General features: G+C 44.3%; 1 protein-coding gene across 1 annotated transcript; it reads left to right on the top strand.

The window, feature by feature from the left end:
* Window positions 1-3,849: 3,849 nt before the first annotated feature.
* Window positions 3,850-8,461, top strand: LOC109170919. The gene is made up of 4 exons (XM_019320050.1): window positions 3,850-4,422; window positions 4,503-5,259; window positions 6,985-7,329; window positions 8,262-8,461. Exons 1-4 carry the CDS (start codon window positions 3,850-3,852, stop codon window positions 8,459-8,461), a joined length of 1,875 nt encoding a protein of 624 aa, XP_019175595.1.
* The last annotated feature ends 286 nt before the right edge of the window (window positions 8,462-8,747 follow it).

Here is an 8,747-nt window from a genome sequence, read left to right as displayed (position 1 = left end):
TAAAAAATTATTACAAGATTTTCTCTCTCGCTACTTTCGCGAGTTCTGCCGTCTTTCATTAGGGTTTTGCGTTTCGACGTGGTTCCGGCGTGAGATTGTTCGCCGTTCTGCGTAAGGGATGGCTGCGAACGAGGTTACGGTGCTTTGTGAGAAGATTACGTTGGCCGACGTGGATGATGAGGATAATTTTGTGCAAGTCCCCCATGCCCCGGTGGAACAAGCGGATGGGGAGGATGGAATTTATGTAGTTGGACGATTGGTCACAGAAAAACCGGTTCGTTTTGCTTTCTTCCAGGATACTATGGCTGCCGTCTGGAGGCCGGTGATGGGGGTGAACACACGGGAGTTACATTCACGCCGTTATTTGTAACGGTTTTATCACGAGGGGGATGTCATACGCATTCTCAATGATAGACCTTGGTCCTTTGAGCAGTGTCTCTTGATTATGAAGCGGGTGCAGCCTGGAGAGGATTCGGAAGCCATACCACTAACACATGCAGAGCTATGGGTTCAGATTCATGCTCTTCCAGTGGGTTTGCGATCTGAGGCTATTGTTGCTGCTATTGGATCGTTCTTGGGTACGTTGGTTCATGCTGACGAGCGCAATTTTGATGGGGGAATAAGAACCTTTTATCGGGTTCGTGTGCTGATAGATGTCGCTAAACCGTTGAAGAAGCAGATGAAGATTAAGAAGGAGAACGGGGGCTGGGAGTTAATTGATTTTAAGTATGAGAGGCTTCCAACGTTCTGTTTTGTGTGTGGTGTGATCGGGCATGGGGATAAATATTGCCACAAGTCTTTGCATGGGTGGGATCCTAAAGTGGAGAAGCCGTATGGTGCCTGGTTGAGGGCGGGGGCGAGGCGTGGGGCTCCGTCTAATGGGCAGCCGTGGATTCCGCCGGAAACGAAGGCTGAGCGTTTGAATTAGAGGACGCCGGTGTTGGGCACTGCTGTGGATTCCCGAAATAATATAAGCGTGGCAGTGGTGGTTTCCCGTGATAATATAAATGAGGCAGTGGTGGATTCCCGTGATAATATAAATGTGGCAGTGGTGGATTCACGTGATAATTTAAATGGAGCAGACGTGGATTCCCGTAATATTATTAATGTGGCAGAGGGGGTAGACACTCCAGTGCTGGTAGTGGCCGAGCAGAAGCGAAGAAGAGTTGAGGTTGTGTCTGGTAGTGAGTCGGGGCAGATTGCGGATATGGACTGTGAAACGATGTTGTCAAAAAACGGATTGGAGGCGGGTCTCGCGGCGCAGACCCGCCGAGAGTTATGAGTCTCTTAACTTGGAATTGCCGTGGGCTTGGCAACCAAACGGCAGTTCGTGTTCTAGCGGACATCATCCGCTCGAAGAGGCCGAAGGTGGTTTTTCTGATGGAAACGTTTGTGGATGGTCAGCGGTTGGAGCCAATATGGGTGCAGCTTGGGTTTCGGAATATGTTTGTTGTTGATGCACATGGTCATAGAGGGGGTCTTGTGCTCTTTTGGCATGAAGCGGTGGATGTTGAGATCACTGGTTTCTCACAAAACCATATTGACACGACAATAAAGTTGGATATAGACAGCCCAACGTGGAGGTTTACGGGATTTTATGCTCATCCGGGGTCGACCCAGCGGAGGGATTCTTGGAATTTGCTTCGAACTCTCTCCGGGGTGAGCACGCTGCCGTGGGTAATAATGGGAGATTATAATGATATTCTCCATCAGTATGAGAAATGGGGGCGAAACCCACACCCAAACTGGAGGATTGCGGGCTTTAGGGAGGCAGTAGAGGACTGTGGACTCACGGAACTTGCTTTCCAGGGTAACCAGTTCACATGGGTTAAATCGCGGGGTACTCCTGATATGATTGAGGAAAAATTGGACAGGATTCTAACTACGGACTCCTGGCTAAATCTTTTTGGTGGTGCTTCGGCGTGCTCACTGATATGCCCTTACAGTGATCATGAGCCTCTTCTACTTTTACCAGAACCGACCGTGAACGGGGCGAAGCGACGGAGATTCTGTTTCGATAACATGTGGTTACGTGAGGACAGGTGCAGAAAAATTGTTGACAGCAGTTGGGGCCGCACTATGGTATTAGATGTTTTGGACTGGATTGCGATGTGTGGGCAGGATATCTGGCGTTGGGGGAAATCTTTTAATAGGGAATTCCATCGTAAAATCGAGATCTGTAAAAAACGACTGGAATATTTGAGGGTACGGCGAGACCCAGCTGGGTATGTTGATTATGAACGAACTGAGAAGGAGTTGTTGCGTTTATTGGAGCAACAACATGTTTATTGGAGGCAGCGATCGAAGGAACATTGGTACCGGGGGGGGGGGGGTGATTTGAATACTAAATATTTTCATAACTCCGTGAATTTAAGGAAGCGGCGAAATCGAATTAAACAGTTGCGCAGGGATGATGGTACAATTGCCGAAACTGTGGAGGACATGGGGGGGGGGGTAATGGTGGATTACTTTACGGAGCTTTTTAAGCCATTTAATGGGGATATGGAGGAGGTTTTAGATTGTGTTGCATCACGGCTTAAACCAGGGGAGAATGCTAAACTGCTCAGACCGGTTAGTTTAGAGGAGGTGCGTCGGGCCGTGTTTCAGATGCATCCGGATAAGTCCCCCGGGCCGGACGGTCTTGGACCGGGATTCTATCAGCACTACTGGGATATAGTAGGGGGTGATGTAACCATATTTTGTAGGAATTTTCTACAGACGGCCAGGTTGCCCGGGAAGGCAAATGACACTTATATTGTGCTTATTCCGAAGAAAGTGAATCCCGATACTATGAAGGATTTGCGACCTATAGCACTGTGTAACGTGCTTTACAAAATTGCAGCGAAAGTGTGTGCCAATAGCTTAAAGGGGGTGCTCGAGGGTTTGATTAATGGGGCTCAAAGTGCGTTTATCCCGGGCCGTTTAATAACGGATAACATTATGGCGGCCTATGAGGTCCATCACTTTTTGAAGAGGAAAACCCAAGGGAAGGAAGGGGTGGCAACCCTGAAGGTGGATATGAGTAAGGCTTATGACCGTGTTGAGTGGCGGTTTTTACAGGGGGTGTTGTTAAAGATGGGTTTTGGTCAGAAGTGGGTGGATATTATGATAGAGACGGTCAGTTCGGTAAGGTATCATGTTCTGCATGACCAGCATCAGTTTGGCCCAATCACCCCGGGGCGCGGGCTCAGGCAAGGTGACCCTTTATCTCCTTATCTTTTTCTGTTTATTGCTGAGGGGCTAAGTTCTTTTATTGATCGGCAAATGGGGCGGGGCTTATTGCATGGGGTGCGGGTTGCAAGGGGTGCCCCCCAGATTTCTCATCTGCTTTTTGCAGATGATTGTTTCCTTTTTTTCCGTGCCAATGCTGTAGAATGTGCTGAGATGAAAAGGGTCCTAGAAGTTTTTGCGGATGCATCGGGGCAGCAAGTTAATTATGACAAGTCTATCATTTGTTATAGTTCAAATACACAGCATCTTATCCGTACCATGATCACTGATCTCTTAGGCGTGAGAGAAGGGAATACCTCTGAGAAATATTTGGGTCTCCCTTCCTTAGTTGGGAGGAAGAAAAATGAGATTTTGGGATTCCTGAAGGACAAATTGTTGAATAGGGTCAGGAGCTGGAATGCCAGGTTTTTGTCGCGAGCGGGAAGGGAGGTTTTGTTAAAGAATGTTATTCAAGCCTTACCCTCTTTTGCTATGATGATTTTCCTATTACCTAAGGGTCTTTGTAAGGAGCTGGAGGTCATGATGAATGAGTATTGGTGGACTGGGTGTGTTGGTAATGGCAAAGGGATACGATGGAAAAGCTAGGATGGTGTATGTTTGCCTAAGAAGTGTGGGGGCATGGGTTTTAGAAGGATCAGGGACATGAATTTGGCCCTACTTGGAAAGCAGGATTGGAGGTTTCTCACAAGGACAAATTCTTTTGTTAGTCGTGTGTATAAGGCACGTTATTATCCTACCACTTCGTTCTTTCAAGCGGAAGCTGGTAGTAATCCTTCGTTTGTTTGGAGAGGGTTGCTTGAGGCAAAGGAGGTGTTGAGAAGGGGCTGTCGTAGAAGTATTGGTGATGGTCGAGGGACAAAGATTGGGGAGGTTCCTTGGTTACCAGATGTGTTGAATCCGTATGTTATAACACCATTACACGAGTCGGTTACAATTGCTCCGGTCTCCTCTTTGCTCAATGTGGATGGAACTGGTTGGGACTATGATTGTGTTAGGGATATTTTTGATGCCCGTGATGCGGCTCTTATCATGAAACTCCCACTGAGTACTAGATTGCCCCCTGATTCTTGGTACTGGGCCGATGATCATAAAGGGAATTATACGGTTCGGTCTTACTATCGGCGGCTGGTGGGTGAGGCGAATGATTCGCGCCCTTGGGCGAGAATTTGGAGCTTACAGGTCCCTCCAAAGGTGAGGATTTTTTGTTGGCAGCTTGCTTCTCAGTATTTACCTGCTCGTGATTTATTGTTAACAAACGTGTTGCTTGCCAGGTAACTTGTCATTTGTGCCACCAGTTTGAGGAATCCGCCTTGCATCTGTTTGCTACTTGCAGTGAGGCAGTTAAGGTTTGGGCGGCTCTTGGCTTACTAATCGTGCCTACAGGAACTGGTAATGTCTCAGATTGGTTTTTTGAGAATCTCAGTAATTTAGATGGTGATAATTTATGCAAATTTGTAATGGCATGCTGGGGTTTGTGGTGTAGTAGGAATGATTCGGTGTGGAGGAATGTTCCGTACTCTATGGATTTGATGCTGCGTTCTGCTCTGTCTTTGTGGAGTAATTGGAAGTGTGCGAATGAGGGGGATGCACCCGCTGTTCAAGAGACTGAAGAGGAGAGTTGGAAGCCGCCATCTTTCGGCTGTTTAAAGCTGAACACTGATGTCGCAATGAGTTCAAACGGCTCCATGGGTATGGGGTGGGTTGTTAGAGATGAAATGGGGACCCTCGTTGCTGCGAAGAGCTCAAACTATGTGGGGGATTATGATGTTAAAGAAGCCAAGGCGGTCAGTATTCGGGAGGCTCTAAGTTGGGTCAAGGCTTTGGATTATGGGAGTATTGATGTGGAAACTGATTCCCAGATTGTTTTTTATGCCTTATCTTCCCCTTCTTATAACTCGCCTTTTAGTTTGATAATTGATGATGTAAAAGAGGCTGCATCTTTGATACAGGATGTGGTCTTTAGTTTTGCTAGGCGATCTGCGAATCGTGCTGCCCATGCTCTAGCTAGGGAGGGCGTTTCACTGTCAGGTTGTGGGGAGTGGTTCCATATTCCTCCCCAGTTTCTTGCGAACATTCTTGGATCTGAATTAATACATTAAGCTCTTATTCTCAAAAAAAAAAATAAAATTATTACATAGTATAAATGATTCGTTATTGATTTATAGATTAACACATTATGTATTTGATTATTTGTTAATTAGTTTTGTATTTAAAAAAATTACAAATGCATTAACATATGTTTAAACTATCCAAATTAATTTAGTATACACTTTTTTTTTTTTTTTACATTAATATAATTTTTATTTAATATTGAAACTTTTAAGATTTAGCGGGCCCCCGCCAAGGCCCGCGGGCTTAAGGCGGGGCAGGGCGGGCCGACCTCCCCTATGCCCGTATTTTGACGAGCTTTTTAGCCCGCCCCCACCATATGGCGGGCCTTGGCGGGCCCCGTCCCGCCGACCCGTTTCGACAGCTCTAACAAATAGGAGAGAATTTTCACCATCTCCACCTTCACAAATATGCTCTTTTAAGAGAAAAGACTTATCTCACCATCTCCACCTTTACAAATATGCCCTTTAGGAGAAAAGCTTATCTCACATACGGGTAGGAACAACCATGATCATCCCAACTAGCCAGCCACATGCACCACGCACAATCAAACGTTTCCCAGTGCATGTACGCGAATCGCTTTGTCCCAAGCCATTCGTCCTCAGCCGTCGACCACCATATTTTGTTATACCAGCCGCGACTCATGCTAACTGCCCCATTCAGCTGACCTCCTGCATCTGGCCCATACCAGGTCCATGTCCCCTCCTGGTATCCACACTGCCACTAACACAACAGCGCCCCTGAAAAGTCACACTAAACCCGTGTGCCTTGCCCAATGCTCCACTAACCAGCAATCACCACTGCTCAGCAACACGCACCATGCAGCATCAAACATTTCCCCGTGCATGTTCACGAACTACTTTGTCCCAAGCAATCCGTCATACCAGCCGTGACTCATGCCATGCCCAGCCCATACCATACCAGTCGTGACTCATGCCAAGCCCGACCCATACCAGGTCCGCGACCCCTCCTGGTATCCACGCTGCCCAACACTATAACGCCCCTCACCACTTTCTCATCTAGCATCTAGAAACATCCAACAAGTCCAAACAATGTTCGACCTTGTTCCTTGTAACTGCTAGAACATCACCTTCACTACAATAAGAGTCATCAGCATGTACCACGTCCGTAGCTTCCTGCTTCTTCTCCCCCAAATCAGCCTCTTCCAGAATAGTTGATTTTCCCACCTTCAAGGTTTTTTAGAAGGCCCTGGTGTGCCAACAAATCTTTTACCCTAGACTGCCATAACACAAAATTCCCTGTACCATCAAACTTTGATCTCAAATTTTGTACATGAACTGGTCATCTCAACAGTGCTCTGATACCAATTTGTTGAGATTAATCGGAACAAGAAAGAAATAATAATGACAGAAAGGGTAAAGAAAGCAAGATTTACGTGGTTCGGCAATATGCCTACGTCCACGGGAGTGAAACAATACTCTTATTCATAGTGATGGTGATAGTGGTGACACAACCCTTAGAATACAACCAATATATTTATAGGCATCTAATCCCGGTACAAAGGGTATACCCGTTTCACTCCTATTCCTAGTATGAGGCAAACTCGTATTCCTAATCCATATATGAGACAAACACAACAGAAGCAGAATCCTGAAGTTGTTGTTTGATGAGGATCGGGTCCAGGAAATGCAACTCAAGAGTTGTTTTCCGATGACGACCTGGGTTTCGACTCCGATGACGACGACGATGAATTCTTCAAGGTTACTTCTACGCCAAAGAACCTATCCCATTCCCCAAAAATAATCAAGAAACTAGCTAGGGTTCAAGAAAACTGTAGAAGAAGAGTTGTCTCCTCCTCCATTGCCGCCATTAATGATCGTGCAGTGGCTCGTCAAGATAAGTCAATGGAAGCGACAAAAAAGATGTTAGGGTGCAAGTACCCTGAAGAAGAAGAAGAACCGGAAAAGAAGGCGGTCAAGAAGAGGAAGATAGATTTCCCTGAACCTAAAAAGCATTGCCACAGCCACAGTAAGGCCAAACTTCCCAGCGGCCATGACTGAATGCAACTATCAAGAATGAATTGAATGCACAACATAGTAAGCCGAAGCCAAAGTCCAAATATTGATATTGTATCCAGCCAAAGTGTCAAACTAAACTATGTAATCTAAGAACTACGTGTGTCTTGATCCTAGAATTCAAGCATATCAAAACTTGGGTACGTAGGCAGCCTTAATAGTTTATTACAAGGTTCAGCTGCGATTTTTAATCATTTTTATACCCTGACATACATGTAGGCTGATTTATCCTTATATATTATTATTAAATCTTAATTGATAAATCTCTAATTCTTTAAATCTTCAATCTTCAACTACTTTAATGTATTTTCATATTATATTGTATGTATAATGTATATTGTCTATGTGACTGTGTTTATGTATATAGGCATATAGCAGGTTCTACATCTCGAAGTTGCAAAGCAGTATGAACTTAAATTACACAATAAGTATTATGATGACTACTTTTTGAGTAAATGCATAATCAATTGTTAATCTAAGTTGTCTGCAAGATTTCCACATAATTGACATAAACTTAAGACTTTTAAATTAGTGTTAACCATGTATCTGTAATCTGTCTAACTAATCAACTAAAACATAGATAAAAAGTACCCTCTTTAGGGAGGTTCAAGGTAAATACAGATGCATCATTTGATTATGCAAATAACTCTTATAGGCATGCTGGGTTTTAAGGAATGAGGAGGGTATGTTTATCGCTGCCAAGGGAATTAATTTGTGAGGGAATTATCAAAAAAAAAATTGCGGGTTTCAGCGTGAATGAAGCCGAGACATATTGTATTCAGGAGGCTCTAAGTTGGCTTAAGGACTTGGGGCTGGGAGATGTGGACGTTGAAACAAATTCACAAACAGTTTTTCATGCTATTACTGCTGCTCTTTTTTATTCAGCTTTTGGTATTTTAGTTGATGACATTAAAGAATCTACATCTATGTTAAATAATGTAGTATTCCACTTTGTAAAGCAATCTGCGAATCGTGCCGCCCACCTTATTGCTAGGGAAGCCGTTTATGTGTCAGGTTGCGGGGAATGGATCGATATCCCGCTCCCTTTTCTTGTTGCCTGTTTATCTGTTGATGCAATGAATTAAGTTCTTTCCCTAAAAAAAACACAGGTAAAATGCAGTTTACTAATCAAGATTATCACAACCATTAGTGTTAGGCAGAACACCAATCACATTATTGTCATATGCTATCGTGCTTTGATAATTGATATGGTTCAAGATTATGTACAAATTAATATCTGTTTTGTTTGCAGTGTATTCTGTTTATGTATATGAATAATATATGATGTTCAGTAACATTGCTATTGAATTAATGATGGTATTGTATGGAGCAAAAGTAATAGCAATTAACAAATTGTTATTTAAATTCAGT

This window comes from Ipomoea nil, unplaced genomic scaffold (genome assembly GCF_001879475.1).
Source record: "Ipomoea nil cultivar Tokyo-kokei standard unplaced genomic scaffold, Asagao_1.1 scaffold3377, whole genome shotgun sequence".
NCBI classification, from domain to species: Eukaryota; Viridiplantae; Streptophyta; class Magnoliopsida; order Solanales; family Convolvulaceae; genus Ipomoea; species Ipomoea nil.
The sequence above is the reverse complement of the archived record's forward strand: the minus strand, read 5'-3'. Positions and strand labels throughout refer to the sequence as shown.